Source organism: Sorex fumeus, unplaced genomic scaffold, assembly GCF_029834395.1.
Source record: "Sorex fumeus unplaced genomic scaffold, SorFum_2.1 ptg000233l, whole genome shotgun sequence".
In the NCBI taxonomy this organism is placed as follows: Eukaryota; Metazoa; Chordata; class Mammalia; order Eulipotyphla; family Soricidae; genus Sorex; species Sorex fumeus.
In genome coordinates this window covers 164,881-185,867 of record NW_026606290.1, presented here as the reverse complement: position 1 = coordinate 185,867, position 20,987 = coordinate 164,881, and the positions used below count along the sequence as shown (strand labels likewise).

The following is a 20,987-nucleotide window of genomic DNA, read 5'->3' as shown; positions in this document are numbered from 1 at the left end:
TATTATCCCTGACATGGTTTCTAGCTTGAGTGTCGGTGCAAGATGCTGCATTTGATCACTGGACAGTCACACCCTCACCTGGACCATCACACCCTAACTACATGTGCACACAGCCATCATGTGTGAAGCCAAGCCTCAGTGATGAATTAACCCCAAGCCCCTCTGGCCCGTCTGGGTATGTGGGAGCCTGGAAAGGGTAGTTTGGAGAGAACCCCTGGTTGGGGTTTTCATGCGGCCTGCACCCAGAGATGCCCAGAGACGCCTTAGAGCGCTTGGGAGTTGTGGTGATCCTTCTTGTGGCGTGGACGTGACATGGTGGAGTCTGCTTGCAGTTCCTCGTCCTAAAGGCGCAGCCCTGCTGCCTGGGCCCTGGCTACAGAACGAGGCCCCCCGGACAGCCCGGCGGTTTCATCAGTGCCGGCATGGGAGGCTCCGTGCTCCCCTGAGACAGGTGCCCAGAGGAGGTGGGTTTGGAATTGCACAGCTCTGCCCTGCGCCTCGTTACTGCCAGCTGGTACCTGGAGAGAATCAATTCTCGGGGAGGGTGGGGCTGATCGCCTCCCTCCGGGGGATGCAGTGGAGGGCTGGATACCTCCCAGTGGTGTGGGAGCTGCTGACCTGGGGCCTTCTGGGGGCCCTGTTCTCCTTATCAGATGTCACGGAGGGTCACCTCCTTTCTAGAACTGGGGGAGTCCACGCGCTGTGCCCAAGTGTTTACCAGCTCTCAGTGAACAGTCGCTATTAATGGTTTCTGGATCCAGCCCCAGCCTGGGGGTTAGGAGTAGGTATACACTTGGGGCTCCTTTGTTTACTGGGTGTTGTGTTTCTAATTGTGTGCTCACCTGTTGGAGGTGCAGAGTGTTAGCGCCAAGTCAGCTGGCCTGGCCTGTGCTCTCTCCGTGGGCACTCCGGCACTTTAGCAAGGGCCTCCTTGTGGGCCAGGGACCTCAAGCTCTTTCTCTGTAAGGAGGATCTCTATAAGGAGGAGTGTGGGTCAGTCACAGTTACTGGATAGGTCGCCAGGTAAGTGTGTGTGTGTGTGTGTGTGTGTGTGTGTGTGTGTTGGGGTAGGGGGTGGTGGTGAAGCGAGCAAATTCCAGTGAGTCACCTTCTCTGCGTTTGATAGGGCCTGGGCCCTTCCTTGTGGGATGAGGGACCTAATCCCATGACCCTGCTTGCTGGGCTGCAGCTGGGTGTGGGGCTGCTTATTGGTTTAGAGGTGGTTTGAATCTAGATGGCTGAGTTTGTTTTTTGGGGGAGGCCACACATTGCTATGCTCAGGAATTATTCCTGGCGAGCCAGGGGTTGGGGGGAACCACATGGAGTGTCAGGGAGTGCCAGTAAGGCGAGCACCCTCCCTGCTATACTGTCGCTCCAGACTGAATATTTTTCTATTTATTTATTTTGGTTTCTGAGTCATATCCGCCGGTACTTAGAGCTTACTCCTAGCTCTGTGCTCAGGATCACTCCCGGCAGTGCTGGGGCGGGGGGCGGGGAATGCGCCCTGTGTACTGGGATCCATCCCAGGTAGGCGCATGCAAGGCACACGCCTCCCTGCTGTGGCCGACTGCAGGTCCGGGACAAACCTGCCTAGGTGTGGCCCCCTGGGAGGGTGAGAGTTGCCTCCCCCCACTCTCTTGGGCACCACCTGGTGCATCTCTGCTTCCCAGCTAGGGAGCGTGTGGCCCACAGGCACTCTGAACTGAGTGGGCACAGTGCAGCAGATGTGTGGCGTGGGTGTGCCTTGGTGTCACTGAGGAGATGGAAAGGGCATGGATGTGTGTGTGCGTGTGTGCGCACGCGACCACCCTATCATGTTGCATGTTGGTTCTTCCTTTTTTGAACCCTTAAACCACAGCGTTGTGTTGATAATGTTTAGCAGCAGCAAAGGGTCGCTGGTCTCCAGAAGCCTTAACTTGTCACAGGGTAAGGACAGTCGGAGAGTTTCAGGGCTGGCCAAGTGGGGCGAATCCTGTGACTAAGCCTTGGGTCTCTGTAAAGTGACTCAGATCAGAGAGGCACTCTTCTGCTTCCTTGCTGAAGTGACAGGTTGGCATTGCTGTAAAGGCCCCTGCAGGGGTACCGGGATCATTGTGAGGGTTTCTCCCTTTTTTAATTTTGTTTGTTTGGGGACTACACCTGGTAATACTTATGGGTTACTCTTGGCTCTGCACTCAGGAATCACTCCTAGCAGTGCTTGGAAGAACATATGGGATGCTGGGGATTGAATCCAGGTTGGCCGTGTGCAAGGCAAACACCCTACCTGTTGTGCTATCGTTTCTTTCTTTCTTTCTTTCTTTTTGCTTTGGGGATATACCCAGTAGTGCTTAGGGCTGCCTGCTGACTTCACTCAGGGATCCTCCTGATGGGGCTTTGGGGACTAAAAAGCCTGCCAGGGTCCAACCAGTATTGGCCACATGCAAAGCAAGCACCCTACCCACTGTACTCTATGCAGGTTTAAATGGTAGACAGTTAAACTGAGAATCCTTTCATCCCTCTCTTTTTCCTTTTTTTTTTTTCCCCACACCTGGCAGTGCTCAGGGATCACTCCCAGGGAGTTTGGGGAACCCTGTATGATGCCTGGATCAATCTTGATTCACTGTGTGCTCGGCAGACCCCTGCCTGCTGGACTACCTCTCTGTCACCTACCTTTGGATTTATTTATTTTCTTCTCTTTTTGGCTGCACCCGACCCGCTTGGGGCCTGCGGGTCTGTGCTTAGAGTGATTCCTGACAGTGCTCAGGGAACTGTGTGGTGCTGTGTGGTGCAGTGGATGGAGCTCACATGCAGAGTGAGTTCAGCCCTCTGAGCTCTCTCCCAGCCCAGATTTGTGTCCTTTTCTCTCTGGCAGGGGCATTGGTTTCGGACCTGCCTCCAGTCCTCAGGGGCTGTTCCTGGCTCTGCCCAGGCCTGAGCCCCGGCCGTGCTTGGGGTGCTAACCAGGGTAAGCACAGGCAAACCTCTTGCTTCCTGTGTCTCTCCAGCCCCATTCTCTTTTTTTGGGGGGACCACACCTGGTGGTGCTTAGGGCTATTACGGGCCCATTGGTGCTTGGGGTCACTCCTGGGGGTTCCCAGGTTCCCCTCCTGTGGTGCTGAGGCTCGGATGCGTGAAAAACTGCACTTCAGTTGCCCAGCTCTCTGCAGCTTGGGTTAGTTTGTTTTCATAAAGCACAGGTGAATTGTATGTACGTGTGTGGGTGGGGGGCAGTGTTGAAGACCCAACTCTGCGTTGGTCACTTCCCTCCTGCAGTGCTAGGAAGCGGAGTGGCCTGACCTTGGGCTACTCCAGCTTCACGTGCAGGAACATCCCCTTTGCCTCACAGGGAGGAAAGGGCCATAGAAGGGAGCCTTCTTGGACCTTCTAAGCCCTTCCTGGCCCTTCTTGGGGCTGGTGTCTGTTGTTTGCTGCCGCTTTAGGCTCAGGCAGGGCTGGGCGGGGAGGCAGCTTCTGAGCTGTGAGGAGGGCGGAGGCTGTCGGGCTCTTTCTCTGGCTGATTACAGCTCATCTCCGCTTTTCAGCTCACTGGGCACAAACTCAAAATGGGCTTGATAGAAGGGCTAGGAGTCCAGGACTGCGGACCTAGCATGCGGGGACTGGGGTGCCAGTGTGGCAATTGCATGTCAGAGGACATGGTTGGAAGCAGCGTACTTATATATCCATCTGTAGGGCAGTGGGGGATCCGGTGTGCAGAACAGTGAGGTTCAGGCTGGTTCATGTAGTAGCTTCCCACATCTTGTTTTTGTTTGGTTTTGGGGCCACCACCTGGCGGTGCTCAGGGCTTACTTCTGGCTCTGGGCTTAGGAATCACTCCTGGAGGTGCTTGAAGGACCATATGGGATGCCAGGGATTGGACCCAGGTTGGCAGAGTGCAAGGCAGATGCCCTACCCCCTATTGTTTTACGGTCAGTCTGGCTCCAGCTTGCCACACTGGTGGAATAAAGCTTGAAGGTGACCAGTGGCTGACAGGTTTATGGTAAGGAAGGTGCCGAGGCTGCCCCTAGCCTTGTGGGGTGGGTTTCTTTTCCACATTTGAGTTTGTTATGCAGTAGGTGTATCATATCTCAGTTATATATATTATGTATAGCATATATATGGTTATATATAGCATGTTGGGGTGATTGGTTCATGCATGTGGTTGTGTATTTTGGTTGTGTTGCTTGCTGAGGGCTGTGTGTCTGGTTGTGGTGCTCGCGAGTGAGTTGTGTGCACATACATTTTGGCTTTTGTGCTGTTCCAGGGTTACAGTGCGGCTCATGGGGGACCGGGGGATCGGGGTCTGGTCGCAGTGCTCTGGAAATAGAGCAGGTCTGGCACAAGGGGTGTTGTGAGGGACAGGGACGCAAGCAGCAGAGCCTCTTGGACCCATGAGAGGGTGGGCACTGGCATAGAACTTGTGGTCTCACACTTGCAAGGGGGACACTTTCCTTCACACCTTGAGACCACACCCTTTCACCTCCATGTCACAGGTGTGTATGAGAGGGTGGGTGTGGTGCCGGGGCTTGACAAGGGTCCCGCATGCAAAGCAAGTGCTCTGATGTTGAGCTAAGTGCCTAGCCTCGCCCCCATGCATTTTAAATTTTGCTGGGGGTGGCACTTGTGGCGGCCCTTGGGCTGGTGGTGCTGGAGACCACCAGAACCATGCCCAGCTGTGTGGGAGTAGCATATGATGCTGGGAATTTAAACAAGGGCCTGGAAGGCATGTACTCTACCATTTCCTTCCCATCTTGTTCCATATATGTGTATATATGTATATATTTTTTCTTTTTGGGTCACACCTGGCAATGCAGGGGTTACTCCTGGCTCTGTACTCAGGAATTACCCCTGGCGGCGCTCAGGGGACCATATGGGATGCTGGGAATCGAACCCGGGTTGGCTGCGTGCAAGGCAAACGCCCTACCCGCTGTGCTATTGCTCCAGCCCCTTGTTCCCTATATTTGATTTATTTTAATATTTTGGTAGAGGCCTCGCTCAGCAATACTCAGGCTTACGCCTGGCTCTGTGCTCAGGGTTCACTCCGGGTGGGTCTTAGGGGACTGTATGTGGGGACAGAAACCGGGTTGGCAAGGGAAACACATTAACCCTGTACTATCTCTTCGTACCCTTCCTCCCCAATAGGATTTTAAAGCAGGCGTGCTGGGCAGGGAGTGGGTTTGTCCAGGACTGGGAAGCTGGTACTTGTGGACTCTGCTTGCATGGGCTCCATTCAGGCTCTTTGATTTGCAGGACTCTGTGCCGATTGCCCTGTCTTGTGCCAGGGGCCCGTGGTTCTCATGCACTCACCCAGCCAACCGTCCGTCTCTGTGTCTGCGTTGGGCCTAGGGAACAGCTTCGTTGATCTATTAGAAGGAATCATGCGGTCCAAGGGTCGGCTCCGATCTCTGTTCTCTGCTCAGGTTTCATGCACAGATTGTGGATTTGCAGCCTGCGAGTTGTTACTGACCGGAATTTGGAGGTGGAAAAGGAAGGTGAAGCCGAGAACGGTTTTCTGTTTGTTTGTTGTTAGGCCACACCCAGCGTTACCGAGGGCCTACTCTTGGTCCTGTGCTCGGGGATCACTTCGGTGGGCCTGGGGAGCCAGATGTGGTGCCGGCTGTCGAACCTGGGTCTGCCACATGTGCGGGAAGTATCCTACATGCTTATGCTGTCACTTTGGCCCTTGAGCTATATCTGACGTACGCAGTGCTGGGCCTGGAACCTGGGCTCTGCAGGCAGTGCACGCATGCCAGATTCTCAGCCATCTCCTGGCCCGGCTTGGCTTTCTAACTTGCCCAGTTAACTGTGCATTCAAAAGGCCAGGGGACCACTGCATGCTGCAGACTGCAAATGGATTTCCTGCCAGTGTCCTGCTGGCTGCAGCCCAGCCCGTGTGCCTGGGCTGGGTGGGCAGACCCATTGACTGGAGGGACACAGGGTCACCTGAACCATCTAGCTGGTGACATGCTTGGGGAGTGCCAGAGACCCTTGTGGATGAGGGAGTTGAAACTTGCACAGACCCTGAGGCTCTGGGACCTTGAGTCAGAGATATCCATGTCCTCCCCTCTCCCCTCTTCACCCCTCCAGCCCACACTATAGGGTCACCAGGTCTCCGGGGACTGGCAGAACCACAGAGCGCATTTTCTCTTAGTCTCTGGACCCAAAGCCTGGCCTCAGTTTCATTCTGTCTTGAGTGCCAACCACAGGATGCTTAGAGCACACTTGGCTGGCTGACCTCCTGACCTAGGTTCAGAGTTCATGCTTTTCCGCACCCTGATAGGGCAGTGGTGACCCCAGTGAGCTACCATGTCTTACTTGAGAATGAGGGGGATGCATCTTCACTAGTGGCTTGTGGGCTTTGTTTCTTGTTTCAAAGCTTTTTTTTTTTTTTTTTACTTTTTTGGGTCATACCTGGCGATGCACAGGGGTTACTCCTGTCTCTGCACTCAGGAAGTACTCCTGGCAGTGCTCGGGATGCTGGGGATCGAACCCGGGTCGACCGCATGTGAGGCAAACTCCCTACCCACTATTTTTTAAATTTCAGTTTTATTTAAATATATCCATTCAGTTTTGTTAAATTACTCTTGGCTTTTTTTTTTCCCCATGTTTCTGCTTTTCTTCACATTCAGTTGTCTTTTCTGACTTCTAGGGCTGGAGTGATAGCACAGCGGGTAGGGTGTTTGCCTTGCACGCAGCCGACATGGCCGACCTGGGTTCGATTCCTCCTTTTGGAGAGAAGGAATTGCCCCTTTTGGAGAGCCCGACAAGCTACCTAGAGTATCTCGCCCGCACAGCAAAGCCTGGCAAGCTACCCGTTACATATATGATATGCAAAACACAGTAACAATTGTTACAATGGAGACGTTACTGGGCCCGCGCGAGAAAATCGATGAACAACGGGAGGACAGTGACAGTTTCTGACTTCTTAATTGGGTGCTTAAATTAATTTTATTTCTATTAGGAATTTAAAGTTTCAGATGATCACATTTTCTTAGAGTATACTTTTGATTTAAAAGTTTTGATGTGTTGGGGCTGGAGAGATGGTACAGCAGGTAAGGTGTTTGCCTTGGATGCAGCTGAAAAAAAACTGAGAAATTTGCTGTTTTTACATTGTGTTAGTTTCTTTCTCTTGGGGTCATACCCAGCGGTGCTCAGGGCTTCTTCCTGGCTCTGCACTCAGGGATCATTCCTGGCAGGCTTGGGGGATCTTATGGGGTTCTGGGGATCCAATCCAGGTCAGCTTCCTGCTAGGTAAGTGCCCACTCTGTTGTACTGTTACTTCTGCCTAGTGTGCTAGTTTGTTTCTGAAGGAGCGTATGGTGCTGGGGCTCGGAACCGGGCCTCCCCATGTGCATCCCATCCTCGCTCTCTGAGCTGTCTGCCGGCTGAGCAGCAAAATCGATGAAGCAAAAATTCTTATCAAGTAACTGTTGTGATATTTCCAAGGACTGGATATATATATTCTTTTTCCCCTTTTGGGTCATATCTGGCAATGCACATACTCCTGGCTCATGCACTCAGGAATCACTCCTAGCGACGCTCAGGGAACCATATGGAATGCTAGGAATCGAACCCGGGTCGGCCGCGTGCAAGGCAAACATCCTACATGCTGTGCTTTCGCTCCAGGCCCCCAAGGACTGGATCCCAGGCCCTGCATGCTGGAGGTCAAGAGCTTGAGTCCCCCTCCCACTCCCTGACATTCTCCCTAGCACTGCTGGCCCAAGCAGTGAGTGGACAGGCCCAGAGAATCAGGCTGAAGATTGCCGAGAGGGACCCCAGAGTAGACCCCTGAGCACTGAGAACCCACCACCACTACCACCAAAAAAGTTTTTTAAATTTTGCTTTTTGAGGTTTGGGGGCCACACCTAGTGGTGCTCGGGGGATTGTCCTGACTCTGCTCGGGAGTGACCTGGATGTGCTGGATTTCTTACCAACTGTTCCCTGACCCTTATCAAACAGTTCTCTCCTGTCTGAGTTCTTCCAGGCAGCCTGCATCAATGAGTTCTGCCCATCGGCTCTGAGTTATCCGCCCTAGCGCAGGCATGTTGCTCTGTGAATGATACTCACTGTGGTGGTCATGAACTTTTAGCTCGTTTTCAGGACTCGCCTCTGATCTGATCCTGTGCTTTGCCAGTGGGCATGCCCGCCTGTATTAGAGCCGAGCCTCGTCTATGGTGGTGCTAGTGCTTGGTACCGTAAAGACATCCCCCCAGATGGAACTCTGGATTCGTTGGATCTGGGCAAAAATCCTAGCAGCTTTTCTCATTGTTCTGTTCGGAAATTGACCTCGGGTTCTGAACTTGATAAGAAATGCTCAGGGCAGGAATAAATTACCAAAAGGAACAGGAGGGTTTCTGTCCAGGGTTGTTTTCAGGAGCCTGAGATATAGCACAGTGGGTAGGACATTTGCCTTGCACGCGCCTGACCTGGGTTTGATCCCTGGCACCCCACGTGGTCCCTGAAGCCCGCCAGGCGTGATCCCTGAATGCAGAGCTAGGTTAATCCCTGAACACTGCTGGGTGTGGCCCCCCCAAACAAACAAAAACTCAGCTGCAGTAATTGGAGCACATAGCACCGGCAGATTGTGGACGCCAAGCTAGGCTGTGGCAGGCCCCAGATCTTGAACTGTCGTATGTAGGGAGACCTTTAATTTCTTGTTTGTTTGATTTTGGGACCAAATTTACTTTCTTAAAAATTTTTTATGTTTGAAACTTTATTTAAACACTGTGGCTCACAAAGTTGTTTACAATGTACTTGTTTCAGGCATTCAGTGTTCCACTACCAATCCCACCATCATTGTGACCTTCCCTCCACCATTGTCCCCAGTTTCTCCTCCCCGCCAAGCCTGCCCCCTTGCAGGCATAAAATAATTTACTTGCTTGTTACAACAAAATGGCAGATGGAAGTATCAAAAATTATCCAAAGAAAGATCCTCATCTATCTGATGATGGTGTCGCTAAAACCCCTGAGGCTCCCTGAGCCGGTGGTGCTGGCCCAGCTTCCATGTTACTGTTTCCGCTCACTGAGCTGAGTGGCTTCCCCTTCGTGCTGTTCTCCCGCGGGACTGTCAATACTGTCAGTACTGCGGAATTGGAAGCATCCAAATACACGCTCCAGGAGGTGGGACAACTCAGCCACTTATTAGGTCTGCTTATATGCCCAAGGATGTCGGGTGTGGGTGGAGCAGTCTTGAGGACCAAATTCTGGAGTGCTCAGGTTCCACTCCCTGCAGAGCTTGGAGGGTGCCATGCCATAATTGGGGTAAACCCAGAGCTCCCATATGCAGGGCAGACAGATGCTTTGTTCCTTTCAGTTATCTTATCTCCCTTCCACCCTCCCACCATAGTCACTTAATCTGTAATGGGGGAAAAAGAAAACAGCCTAAAGAATATTCAGAAGTAAGTTTTAGGTAGACTCTAGAGCTGACTGTGAATGATAAAGTAACAAAACTGGAAGAAAACATTGGAGAATATCTATCATCTCAGAGAAAGCAAAGTGCCTTCAACGAGACAAAAGTACCACTAAAATAGCAGGTTGACATTGAACTGAACTGCGTTTAAACTTGTATCTTCTACCTCTCATGAGTGCTCCAGCAAAATGCAATGAGTATTACTTTATTTCCTGTTGTTTGTTTTTGCATCACACCACTGTTTGGGAGCTACTCCTGGTACAGTGCTCATGGAACCCTGCAGTGCTGGGATCGAGGCTGGACCTCCAACATGTAGCCCTTTGAACTACCTCCCTAGCCCCCCTGGCTGGTTTTTTTTTTTTTTTTGGTTGGGAGCACCTTGAAAAGCTTCTGGGCTCTTGTCTTTGTGCCTCTTGGCCTTTCAGTGTGAGGGCCAAGGCTGCCCTGGAAGGACCCTGCTGAGCCAGGGACCATCTGGGTTTGTCTCCCCTACCGCACTGGTGCTTGGGATTCTCCAGAACTGTACCTGTGATCCTCGGGGTTATATGGTGCTGGAACCAGATAGCCCCCTGGGCCTGACTTAATGTTCTTTCTGTGCTGTCCGGTCCTAGAACCTTATTCCTTGTGTTATTTTCACATCTGTTCTCTGGACTCCTCCCGGACCTTGGATTGTTGGGCTTCAAATATTTAGATCTAGGGTTTTCTTTCATTGTTTGAGCCTGGCAGGGTGCTCACGGCCTGCTTGCTGGTCTGTGCTCATTGCTCTGGGCTCCGTGCTGTGGCGAGGGTTGAGGATTGAGCCTGGGCTACTCAGTCTGGGAGCTACTCTCTCCATCCCACTCTTGGATTTTATTGTTTGCTATTTTGAGTCACATCAGTGGTGCTCAGAGGTCACCCCTGGTGGGATTCAGGGGAACCATAATGGATGCCAGGGATTGAACTTGGATCTGCTCGACATGAACAAGCGCCCTGCCCTCTGTACCATCTCTCTGGCTCTGTGATTTTAGTTTTTCTGTTCTTTGTTTTGTTTTTGAGCCATACCTGATGATGCTCAGGGATTGCTCCTGGCTCTGTACTCAGGAATTACTCCTTGCAGTGCTCAGGGGACCATATGGGGTGCCAGGGATAGAACCCAGGTAGGCCGTGTACAAAGCAAGTGCCCTACCTGCTGTACTGTCCGACCCCAACTTTTAACTTTCTAAGGGCAGTTTGATTTGTGCCCTAGGCTTCCTCTAGTCCTTCAGTCTGAGTTTCACCAGCCCTTTTTATATTTGTTTGTTTTGTTTTGGGATTTGGACTATACCCAGCAATGCTCAGGGTTTATTCCTGACTCTGCACTCAGGAATTACTTCTGGCAGTGCTTGGGGGACCATATAAGATTCTGAGGCTCGAACCCAGGTCAGCTGTGTGCAAGGCTATTGTCCTACTTGTTGTATTATCACGCAGGCTAGTCAGGGTTTGGGTACCCCTGGGGATGAGGCGGTACAGGGGCTCAGAGGGCCATCCATGGGCAGAGTGGGGTGGCAAGCGCTAGAGCTTTCAGAGACATCTCTGCCAGCATTGCAGATCTCCCAGGGGGTGGTGGGGGGTGGTGGCGGGGCTTCCCTCTTAGTTCCTCCCCTCAACCCTACTCTTTTTTTTTTTTTTTTGGCTTTTTGGGTCACACCTGGCGGTGCGCAGGGGTTACTCCTGGCTTTGTACTCAGGAATTACTCCTGACGGTGCTCAGGGGACCATATGGGATTCTGGGAATTGAACCCGTGTCTGCTGTGTCCAAGGCAAATACCCTACCCACTGTACTATCACTCCAGCCCCTCAATCCCACTCTAGACCTGGTGTTCCCAAGTCTCTGCTGGGCTTGTTGATTCCCAAGGGGGCGAGGGAGGCCCTGGCTTTGGTGGTGTGGGATCTGCCCCTGCACCCCTCAGCATAGAGCGCCAGTGTGAGTCTGGCTGGGCCTGGCCACTGGCTTCTGTCTTGTCAGATGTGCTGTCCTTGGGCTTAGCTCCTTGGCGGGGAGGGGCACAGAGACATTGGGTGTTTGCCACTCAGTAACTAGGCACTCAGGCTCTGTCCCCCACTTCTGCTGCCTTTGTCTTGTGACCAGTCACTGTCTGGAGCAGTCACTTGCTGCAGTGGCTTCAGGGTAATGTGAGGCCCAGGGAGAGGGCAGTTGGCCCGCCTGTTATTTGTCACCAGCTCAGTACACATTCAGCGAGTGGATGCCCTGTCTTGCCCTTCTCGTGGTGGCAGAGGGGTGGAGCTGCAGGAGGCACAAGCATAGTGACTGTGGTTTGCCGGGTCCTCCGTGCCACCGCGTAGCTGTGAGCTCCGGGAGCTCCAGTCCTTCGGCAGCCTTCCCGGTTGGCCTTCGCGCAGTCCCTGGGGCCCCCTTGGCCTGCTGACCTCCTCCCCCTCCTTGAATCTTACCAGGGCATCTGTGAGGACTTGGGGCTGGGGGAGGGGAAAGAACCCTTTTCCTCGGCCGAGAGGAATGTCCTTCCTGCCAGAGTCCACCGCTTGATATATGTCGCTGCGTTCCCAGATCCCAGCCCGCTACACAGAGGTGACGTCAGTCCTAGAGACTTGGGTGTAAACAGTCTCTGCGGCCAGGCTGGGTGGCAGGGCCAGCGAGGGCAGCTGTGCTGGGCTGTCCGAGGGTGAAACCAATTGTCCTGCTTGGATCTGGTCCCTAATGTTTACCAATCTGAAGAGCCATATCTGCAAAGTGGAACCATATGGGACTGGGAGCCACAACAGACATGGCGGAGCCCGGGAAGGTGCAGCCTTGCGAGCCCCTCTAGCAGACGGCATGGCATCTGTGCTCGCTGCCCCGCCGGGGGACCTTGAAATGGGCCGGGGGGGTGGGGTGGGCGTTATTGAGAAAGATGAGCCACCCCGAGCCAGAATGTGCCTCTAGAGAGCATTGTGAGGGGGACCATGTGTGTCTGTTTCCAGGGATAAACCTGAGCTCCCCCCGCAGGCGTCAGGCCACGGGTGCACGCTGCGTCCTTCCCTCAGCTGTCAGCACGCCGGAGTGGGGGGTGTTGGCTGCCCTGTCCAGGGACTGACAGCCTGCCAGGGCCTCATGGTGTCCTTGTGTCCACTCCCTAGCAGGCCCCTGATAGGGAGCATTGGGTCAGCTCTGTGATTCCTGAGCACTGACTGAGGTCTGGGAGGGGCTGCAGGCTGGGCAGGGACAGCTGAGTGGGCGACAGGTGGGTTCGGGCTTGACTGCACAGGGCAGGGAGGGCCTTCAGCTCTGTCTGGCCTTGGTCTGGCTTTCTGGTGTGTGGGTGTGTTCCCTCTCCTCCTGACCTTGGTCCCCACCCTCTTCTGGTGGTGGCTTGTGTCTCCTGTAGTGGACGCTCCCTCTGGGGTCCCCCCAAGCCTTCTTTTCACACAGCTGGTTATTGGCAGGCCTGGGTGCCCTCCCAGCCTACTGCTCCCTTTTCTGCAGCCGCGGCAGAGAAAGGCCGTTCTCTTGCCCGCTACTCCTGCGGCCCCTGTGGGCAGTGCTGGGGTCTGGCCTGCCTTCTGGAACTGCTCTTGGGAGGAGCTGACTCCAGCCCTGCTGTTTGACCGGAGGCACGTGGGCTCTGCTTCTGGGAAGCCTCCCTGCCTCCTGGAAGGCGCGGGGAGCATGTGACAGCCAGAGGTGTGGACAGCGCTGTGCTGTTGCCCTTTGTTTCTGTCTGGGCGGGGTGTTGGGCAGAGGGGGTGGGGCTGGTGAGCGGTCACCTTCTTCAGGTTTGCATCTTTTGTTTATTATTTATTTATTTATTTTGTTTTCGGGCCACAGCAGTGCTCAGAGCTTATGGCTGTGGGTTGGTGAGTGGTATTGGGGTGCTGTTGTGGGGGGATCAAGCCAGGGTTGACCTTGTGCCAGACAGACTCCCTACCTGCGGTCCTGTCACTCCCATTCCAGGTTTTGGCTCTTATAAAATACTCTTCATTGCTGCTGGTTACTCTAGCTGGGGGCTCACCGGGCCTTCTCCTGCAGTGCTCTGGGCAGAACCCGGCCTCACTCGTGCAGGACATGTGCCCCTCCTCAGCCCATCTGGGCCCAGGGTCCAGCATGCACGTTGGAGAGGGAGGTCTGACTTTTGCATTGGTTTGTGCTGTGGTTTGCTGCCTCTGACCAGGCCTTGAGAAGGCGCCCAGGGACCCTGGGCCTCTTGACCCTTGTCCTTCCTCTGTGCCCTCAGACTTTGGGGCAGGTTTTGTCCCATAGTGATGTGGGGGGCTCCCGCACGTGTGTGTGTGTGCAGGGAGTGTCCTTAACCTGGTTTCCGTGGATCTGCGTTGGGGGCACAGCAGATCCTCGAGTGCCCCTAGCTCTGCTGGGTTGAGGTCTGGGGAAGCAGAGAATTACCCAAACTTGCTGGCACTGGGGAGCTTCATCAAGGCTCTGGACTTGCCTTGACCATCAGTATGGCTTAAGGGTGTGCTCCTCAGGGGAACACCGTCCTCTCCTTGTGTCTGCTCCTTCCCTTCTCATACCTAGGAAGCCACAGCCTGGAGTTGGGGTTCCCCTGACTGTCCTGTGTGCACTCTCTGGCTCTGCTGTGAGTGCTCGCGCCTGGGTGCCCAGTGGAGGTGTTACCTGCAGGCCTCCCTACTCTGTGTGTGTGTGTGTGTGTGTGTGTGTGTGTGTGTGTGTGTGAGTGAGATTCCCTCTGGAGCAGGGATGTAGCCTGGGAACCTGTCTGACCAGTGGGGCCCGCCACCAGCCACCAGCCTCGTGCGGCCTGTCTCTGTCTTCCTGCTGGTTTGGCCAAACGTGGGCCTCCCAGAGCAGAGCGCCCCCTGCTGACCAGCCTCTGCTTTTCCTCCGCCTGCCAAAGCTCCCACTGCACCGTTGGCGGTTGTAGAGGGTCCTTAGGCCAAGCACCTGCTTTCCGTTGCTCTTGCTGTCTGTCTGATGGAAGTGCTTTCTTCAAAAAGTGTCCCAGGGCCCAGACAGTCTGGGTTTTGTTTTTATTTTCTTAAAAACAAAAAAGACTCACCGTCGTACAATTACAGAGTTGCACGTTGGTTGAGCAATTGCCCCAACACCTGCCCCTTCACCAGTGCAGTCTCTGCCACCAATGTCCCCAGTTTCCCTCCACCCCCCACCTCCCACCTGCCTCTATGGTAGATACTTTTCTCCTTCCCCCTGCTTTTTCCCTTTTAGGCACTGTGGTTTGCAATATTATTACTGAAAGGGTATCATGCGTATCACTTTACCTCCTTTCAGCACTCAGTCCTTGTCCAGAGTGATCATTTCCAACTATCATTGTCATATGGTTCCTTTTCTGTCCTAACTGCACTCTGTCCTGCCCCCCTTGTGGCAAGCTTCCTGCCAAGGACCAGTCCTCTTGGCCCTGGTTTCTGTTGTCTTTGGGTATTGTTGCTTTGTTTTTGTTACTGAGGCACACCTGGCAATGCTCAGGAGTTACTGCTGGCTCTGTACCTGTGATTATTCCTGGACCCTATAGGGTGCTGGGGATTGAATCTGGGTCATCTTTGTTCAAGACAAGCATCCGATCGCAGTACTGTTACTCTTGCCCCAAGCCCAGATAGTATAGCAGGAGGAGGAGGGGGTTGGGGCACCCTCGAGAGGCCTGTATCTTCTTTAGCATGCAGTCTTGAGGATCCAGATTAGTATTTGTTAAAACTGTGGTTTGATTCATTTCCTCCCCTCCTCTCTTGTGTTATTGCTGTTCCTGTGATAGGAGCACAAACTTGCTTGTGGTGTTCAAGTTCTGTCTCTCTCACTCACACACACATGCACATTGTATGCCCCTGCTGTGGGGATCACATGTAGTACTTGGGATTGGAATGGCACTGGCGCCACCAGCGAGCCAGTCCTGGGCTCCAGGTCAGCTTCTGTCTTTAGTGGGAGGGAGCAGCGTGATACCCTCAGCGTGATCGTTGCTGTGTGCAGAGGCTGCGTTCTCCGGCCAAGGCTCTGGTGCCTGGTGTGGGCGTGAGGCAGGCTGGGTGCCCGCCCCTCTGGTTCGCTGAGACCCCCCCAGGTGCCAGGGGTTGGCTCCTATTTCTGCAGCACCCTGGCTGGAGCTCACTGACCCTGGTGTGTGTGAGGAGCAGCTGGCAGACCCGATGCAGAGCTTCTTCATTACAGGCAGCCACTGGGCACTTCCCGCATGGTTCTGTAGCGTGTGGGCTTGTGTCCAGTGAGATCTGACTCAACCCTTGGGTGCTGAAGGGCAGGTGTCTGTATCTTGCTTTGTGAAGGACCGAGCCGAGTAGGTGGCTTTTTTTCCCTCCCTTTTTTTTCTGGATTTGGGGCCACACCCAGTGGTTTTTAGGACTTACTCCTGGCTCTGTGCTCAGGGATCACTTCTGGTGGGCTCAGGACCAGATGGGGTACCAGGGATTGAACCCGGTTAGCCCTCTGCAAGGCATGTGCCCTGCGTGCTGAACAATCTCTCCGGCCTCATAATGCATTTCCTCTTTTTCCCAGGCTGGGGGTAGGACTCGGGAACTTCTATGTGAGGTGTGTACATGGCCACTGAGGCACATTGGGCAAGCTCCTCTAGGTCAGGGTTGCTGGGGAGACAGCAGGGAGTGGAGGCCCCCTCACCCCGGGCTGTTTCCAGGGCAGTCTTGTCTGGCCGCACCCCAGGTCCCTGGGTGTGTTGACGAGACGCCACTTCCACGTGAGCTGCTGGTTGGTTCGTGTGTGGTGTTGGCACTGAGTGTGGCAGAGAGCCAGCCGCTACTCGACACACCTGGCCTTGGTCTCGCGCTGTGCGGGGGCACGGTGGCCCCAGAGGCCAGTCATCTGCGTGCAGGTGTGCCTTGTGGTTGAGAAGGGGCTGAGCAGTGCCTCAGCAGCAGCACGGAGGGTTGGCACTGGCCTGGCCTCGTCTGTCCAGCGTCCCTGCTCGTAGTGTTTGAACGCCTCTCACCTGCGCGCAGGGGCTCGGCTCGGTGGGAAGGATATGGGTTACGCACCGAGGGAAGGTGAGCTGCCCTCTCTGCCACAACTCTGGCTGATGTTTGTCCATGGCCTTCCTGTGCCAGGAGTTGGGTGTGGTCACTTTCAGGTCACCCAGAGCTTCCTGGGAGTGGGGGCGGGGCACTGGTCAGTCTCAGGAGGACCTGTGCAGACTGTGTGTCTGTCTCTCTGGAGAAACAGATCTTTCCCGATGCAGCCGCAGCAGTCAAAGCCCTTTTGTTTTCATTCTGTTGGTCTGAGGGAGCTCAGGGACTCCCCTGGCTGTGCGCGCTGGGGTTGCTCCCGGCGGTGCTGGGCCCAGATCAGCGCCTCCCTGTGCAGGGCCACACTCCTGCCTCTAGCCGCCTCCCCTTAAGTCCCTGCGTCCCCTGCTGCCACAGAGCATCAAGCACAGACCGCCTCTTCTGGTCTGGGGCCAGACGTCTGTGCTGGGTCTTCCAGGCTGGCTTGTGAGGGCTCCATGGAACTGCAGGCTGGAGCAAGGCTGCCCGCTGTCCTCTGCTCAGGCCCCAGCCATCTGCCAGGGGCAGCTTTCCTCTCTGGGCTCCTGTCACACGAGTCCCTGCCCACGCGTCTTCTCAGGACCCCTGGTGTTTTGCAATGGGTCTGCCAAGAGCATCCGGCTTGTCTCGACCCTGATTGAGTCACAGTTTTTTCACCCCTTTGAATCACCCCTTTGCCATGGGGAGGTCTCTGGAAGCCAGCGTGGCAGCTGTGTGCATCTTTGATGCTCAGGCGCTGCACTGTTACAGGGATTGGTGTCAGCCCCCACCACGCCTGTGCAGTCTCTCCTGGTAAATGCTGCTGACCCCAGGCCAATCTGTCTGGACAAGCCAGGCAGTGCTGCAGATTTGTAATCTCGGAGTGTCCTTGAGACAGTGGCGGCTGTCACTGTCACTGTGTGGTGTCTCAGGGACCTTGTTTATTGTGGGTTTGTGGGGGGCACGGTAGTCTGGGTCCCATCCTGGTGTTCTTTTTGTTTTGGGCCACACTCAGAGGTGGGGGTGGGGCAGGCTGTTCTTGGCTGCGTGCTCAGGAGTGACCCCTGGTGGTGCTCTGTATGGGGTGTAGGGATTGAGCCAGGAGTCCACTGTGGGCAAGACAAGTCCCTAACCCCCTGAGCCGCCTCCCAACCCGGATTCAGATGCCGCCATGGAGAATTTCAAGTGGATTTCGCTTGGTAGTTTTCTAAATTTTCATTGTCCGAATGCAGGTCTGACCAGAACCCTGGGGCCGGGAGACGTGGCCCATGTATGCCCACCCCCTCTTCCCAGAATACCAGGGCTAGTCCTGGGCCCCAGCAGTGCTAGGAGAGCCCTTGAGAGAAAGGGCTGATGAGGTGGCCCACAGGCAGGGATGGAGCACGAGGGTTTCATGCTGTAGGCCTGGGTTTGATCCCCAGCACCTCATGGTCACCCAGCCACTGCCGGGAGTGATCTCCCCAAGCAGCCAGGGATAGCTGTTGAGCACCACCATGTTTGGCCCAGAAGTTGAAATTAACAAACCATAGGAATGTGTCTGTGCGCATCCATGTCAAATAGACAGGGCCTAGTCCCTGTTCTTTGTTTGTTTGGTTTTTGTTTGTTTGGGGGCCTGGCTCAGCAATGCTCAGGTCTTACTCCTGGCTGTGCACTCAGGAATTACTCCTGGCAGTGCGTGGGGGACCATATGGTGTGCCAGGGATTGAACCTGGGTGAGCCGTGTGCAAGGCAAATGCCTTCCCCACTATCCTATTGTCCAGCCCCATTCCTTATTCTTGAGGCTCATTCAGCCTGGAGGAGAATGCTGGTGGCTAGAAAGAGATCCCAGATAAAAGGACTTGCCAGGGAGCCCTTGGGCATCTGAGTCCCAGTGACTTTTTGGTGGGCTGAAGAGATAGGACAGCGGGGAGGGCACTTGCCTTGCTCACTGCTGACCTGGGTTCAATTCTTGGCAACCCATAGGGTCCCTGAGTACTGCCAGCAGTAATTTGTTAGTGTAGAGTGAGGAGTAAACCTTGAGCACCGCTGGTGTGGTTTAAACACCAAAACCAAAAAACAAGTGTCTTGTGGCTTGGGCCCATCCTACTCTTGGCTGATTTCTGCTCCTGGCCCAGGTGGGGGAGGCCCTAAGGGGGGGTGAGCAGCCACTTGTTTAATTCTCTTGATTTGGGGGGAAGGTTTTCTGCCATGGGAACTGCAAGCATCTGGAGAAAGGGTCATTCCTGTAACTGTCCATCTTGCCCAGCTGCTTATGGGTGACCCGTGTTTCCTGCTGGCAACCTTTGTGCCCCTGAGCTTGGGGGTGGGGGGGGGGTCAAGGGAAGGAACATCTCCCTAGCTTCAACTTGGTCTCATCTGATGCCTCTCATAGACTATTTTGGGTCCCAGTACTTAATTGATTTTGGCCTCCTGTACCTTATAGTCTGGGGTATACAGAATATTCCTGCTTTAAAATATCTCTTGGGTGCAGAGTGCTTCGCCAGGGTTCCTGTGGCCTGTGTGCTTTGGAGTAGGTGAGAGGCCTTTGCCTGGGTTGCTCCAGCATTGTAGCCGCTCTGGCCATTCCTCAGTGTTGTGGGTACCATAGCCTTGAGGTCGGCTCTTCACCGCCACGTTCAGAGCATGCAGCCAAATTGAATGTAGGCTCAGGCCCTGATGCCGTGAGTCCATGTACTGTTGGTGTCTGTGGACAGTCGCCGTGTGGCAGAGGGAAGGCCCTGCTTTCTGGTTATCTCTGGAGTTCTGTTGCTGTATGTGGGCACATGAGATCCTCAGTCCCTGGAGCTGCCCCCCGACCATTGCCTGTCCTGTCTGGAGGCTCTTGTTCCGTGATCATACCTGACCGCCCGCCCCCGGGCCCTGGGTACGTGCGTGTGCCCAGCTGCATGGCCCATTGCCCTGAGGGCTTGCCTCGGAGTGGGTTGTGTGGCCCTTGATGACTCACCCTCCCTGCTCAGTGGTGCCTGTCCCATGTGACCTCCCTTGCTGGGCTGGTGAGAGCTCGCAGGTTTACATTTCCATGGGGCTGGGGCTGGTTCCTTCGGGGAAAGTCCCCGGAGCATGGTGGTGCCCTCGAGAATGCTCAGGCTGTGAACAGAGGTGTCCTGGGGGCAGAGGCCAGGGTGCCCCAGGCCCTGAGGGGCTCAGTCCACCAGGGCAGGGCATTGGTGGTTTATGTGTTTTTCTTTTTCTTATTTCTAAGGCAGATCGGGAGCGGTGCCAAGAAAAATTTCCTTACTAGATGACATTTCATCGCGATGTCCGATCGTTTGGGGCAAATAACCAAGGGCAAGGATGGGAAAAGCAAGTATTCGACGCTCAGCCTGTTTGATAAGTATAAAGGAAAATCAGTAGACGCGATCAGATCCTCAGGTAAGGAAGGACAGGGCAGGGGATGGGGGGTGCCTGGGGGATGTTGGGCTGGAACTCAATTTACATGAACATTTCTTTTGGGGTTTCATGAGTTCTCTACTCTGCACCCTCATGGGGAAACTGCTGGAGCAGATGGGCAAGTTTTAATGTTCTGCGCTTGCTGTGGCTCCAGGCATAAGTTGTTCCTGTATACCGAGGCCAGAGCTGCATGGTCGGTGGTAACGGGGAGCATGTGGGATGGGGTTTTGTTTTTGTTTGTATTTGGTTTTGGGTTTTGCACCGCACCTGGTGGTGCTCAGGGTTTGCTCCTGGCTCTGCACTCATGAATCACTCCTGGTGGTGCTCAGGACTGCCAGGGATTGAACCCTGGCAAATGCCCTCCTCCCGTGCCATCACTCCAGCCCTCAGGTTGGAGGTTTGTGGGCTGCCCCGCTCCATCTTACTGCAGACTCCCTGGGCTTGCAACCCAGCTGGTAGTGAAGCTCTGTGGGCTCTCGGCAGCCCTTGTCTTGGGGTCCTCTTTGTTACACTGAGGACTGGGATGTTGCTGCGTGAGCAGCTCCTGCCTCTCTCACGTGGGCACTGCCTCTCCGCCTCTCTTGTGCAGTCATTCCTCGACATGGCTTACAGAGTCTTGGGAAAGTCGCCACAGCCCGGCGGATGCCACCGCCTGCGAACCTGCCAAGCTTGAAGTCTGAGAACAAAGGAAACGACCCCAACATCGTGATAGTACCCAAGGACGGAACGGGATGGGCAAACAAGCAGGATCAGCAAGACCCAAAGAGGTGAGTGTAGGGCGGTGGGCTCCTGGGGGCTCCCTGGGTGCGCCCGCCCCTCTACCCGGTGTCTCTGCTCCACGGGCCTCATCAGGGAGGGCCGCCTCACCCCATGACTGGTCAGGGGCTCCAGGAGCAGCAGTGTGGTCCAAGCTGGGGCTCAAGAACTCCATCCCTGGGCCCAGAGCACCCCACACAGGGGCCTTTGCCTCAGCACCCTGCTTACTGCGGCAGAGGCCTAAGGTCTGCTGGGCACTTGTTCATTCAAGACACAGCGTCTCGTGCCTGCTGTGTGGTGGCCTGGTGCAGAGACCTAGCACCCGCCTGTCGGTGTCAGCCAGGCCAGAGGGTCGGGGAGCCGAACCAGAAGTCTTTCCAGAAGGCCTCAAGGAGGGCCGCTTTACTTGCACAGAGCCCATCTGGCCCTTTTTCCCTGTCCCTTGAGCTCTAGCTAATGACACTGGAGCTCAGTTCCTCCTCCACTGGAGACAGCAGCACAGCTTCCCT

General features: G+C 54.7%; 2 protein-coding genes across 8 annotated transcripts in view; one reads left to right on the top strand and one right to left on the bottom strand.

Annotated features, from left to right (window-relative positions):
- UCK1 (uridine-cytidine kinase 1) overlaps nt 1-20,987 on the bottom strand; it is a 212,146-nt gene that overhangs the window by 133,192 nt on the left and 57,967 nt on the right. The gene's annotated exons all lie outside the window — the stretch shown is intronic.
- The window catches only part of PRRC2B (proline rich coiled-coil 2B), a 70,489-nt gene that overhangs the window by 7,224 nt on the left and 42,278 nt on the right, over nt 1-20,987 (top strand). For all 7 annotated transcript variants that reach the window (XM_056108840.1, XM_056108837.1, XM_056108835.1 and 4 more), the window contains exons 2-3: nt 19,535-19,704; nt 20,312-20,489. In XM_056108840.1, the coding sequence (XP_055964815.1) occupies nt 19,590-19,704; nt 20,312-20,489 (293 nt within the window). In that variant the 5' untranslated portion in view covers nt 19,535-19,589. The remainder of the gene's footprint in view (nt 1-19,534; nt 19,705-20,311; nt 20,490-20,987) is intronic.